This window comes from Chrysochloris asiatica, unplaced genomic scaffold (assembly GCF_000296735.1).
Source record: "Chrysochloris asiatica unplaced genomic scaffold, ChrAsi1.0 scaffold00176, whole genome shotgun sequence".
NCBI classification, from domain to species: domain Eukaryota; kingdom Metazoa; phylum Chordata; class Mammalia; order Afrosoricida; family Chrysochloridae; genus Chrysochloris; species Chrysochloris asiatica.
The window spans coordinates 228,512-230,219 of NW_006408694.1; the positions used below are offsets into that span (position 1 = coordinate 228,512).

Consider the following 1,708-nt stretch of genomic DNA (forward strand, 5'->3'; position numbering starts at 1 on the left):
TCCAGAATAGCAAACCCACTGTCATCAAGTTGATTCCAACTCACAACGACCCTTTATAGGGATTCTGAGGCTGCTGATCTGTATGAGCAGACAGCCTCATCTTTCTTTGAGAGAGCCACTGCACTGGTGGACTTGAACTGTTGACCTTGTGATTAGCAGTCCATTGCTTATCTTGCAGTGCCACCAGGGCTCATTAGTTGTATGTGAGGTAATAAATTTTATAAAGAAAGCTATACCTGAAGTTTCTTTTCTTTGGTTCACCACATTTTATTGTTTCCAAAACTGAATAGGAATGACTTTTTAAAATACCAGTTCATTTGAATATTTCAAATTCTCATAAGACAGGCAATTCTCTATTTGCCACATACTGATGTTAGACTGTGAAGTAATATGGTTCTTGCTAAAAGTGCATGTAACATACATACATGCAAAGTTTTATCCTAAAACATTTAATTCAGTATAATTTGTGCACATTTTAATGTATTTTACTTTTTGTCTACCTCAGTATTTACAGTGGCATAACCTACTTTTATGGTACTCCATCTATTATTTTATGACCCCTAGTTAAGTTTTCCATGTTAAAATCATTAATATTCATGGAAAAATAAAAAATTAACCTTGTGAGCCAAAATCTCCTAAAATTAATGATTCAAAGAATCCTTTAGTGTACATTCTTTTCTGTTTTTCATTTTTAAGCGAGTCTTATATTTAGTTTTCATTGATGTCTAAACAGTTTAGATTTAATATGCTCAGCAAATGGTTTTGCTAATTATATGACATTGTCTTTCCAAAACCCATTTCATTTTCATTTATAAGTTTCTCTTTAGGGAGAATCTCAAACGACTATATTTTAACTTTCACTTCAGTGAACACAATCTTCAGGGGTTCAATGAAACCAGTTTTAATTTACCACACTTATTTAATGATATTAATAATAACTGTGGCTTCTGGTTTGAGTTTCAAGGGTTTATGTGGAATGTTAGGCAAGTTGCTAAGTAAAATACCATATGTTACCACCAGAGGGTAGTGTTTCCATTGAAAATTTTTACAGATGATCAGGTTGAATTTGTTCTGATTAAACACTAGTCAAATATAACTTTGTTATGGAAGGCCTTATTTTCATAATCTCAAATAGTGATTCAATGGATACACTTAATGGATTAATGTATTTATATTTAATTCAAACTATATTTTCTTTAGCCCATTATTCCTATGTTTACACAAAATATTCGAGAAGGATTTCGATCACTCGGAGGAACAAGTAAGTTGTGATTCATTTCGTTTCTCTAATTTAAGTATTTAAATATTTTAGAAATAAAACTGTATTTAAAACTTTCATTTGGAACCCTCTAAGTAACCTTTTTTAATTATTCCAGAAAATGAATATGTTGTTGAAATGCTACATATTCTGTTAAAGGTCTAAATGATAATTGATTATCACTAATGGTGGTTCTTAGACTTTAGATTTTTGTTAAGATTATTGAAGTTGATTTGTAGTGGCTTTTAAGATTTCGGAGAGAATTATCTCCTTTATGTATTATTTATTGTTGTTGAGGTTGAGAACAAATTTCCATATTGTCCGAGACTGTGTTTTTAACTCATCCCTGAAAAAATTACAGTCTAAAAAAAATGATGATATGATATTGAACTAAGATTAATGTCATTTGCTTTGATTTTCTTATATAATTTTTGTTATTTTTAATATTTA

At 30.1% G+C, this 1,708-nt stretch overlaps 1 protein-coding gene across 1 annotated transcript in view; it reads left to right on the plus strand.

The window, feature by feature from the left end:
• Nucleotides 1–1,708, plus strand: part of TMEM68 (transmembrane protein 68) — a 52,519-nt gene that overhangs the window by 40,009 nt on the left and 10,802 nt on the right. Inside the window, exon 4 of the mRNA XM_006871846.1 lies at nucleotides 1,201–1,261. Within this exon, the coding sequence (XP_006871908.1) occupies nucleotides 1,201–1,261 (61 nt within the window). The remainder of the gene's footprint in view (nucleotides 1–1,200; nucleotides 1,262–1,708) is intronic.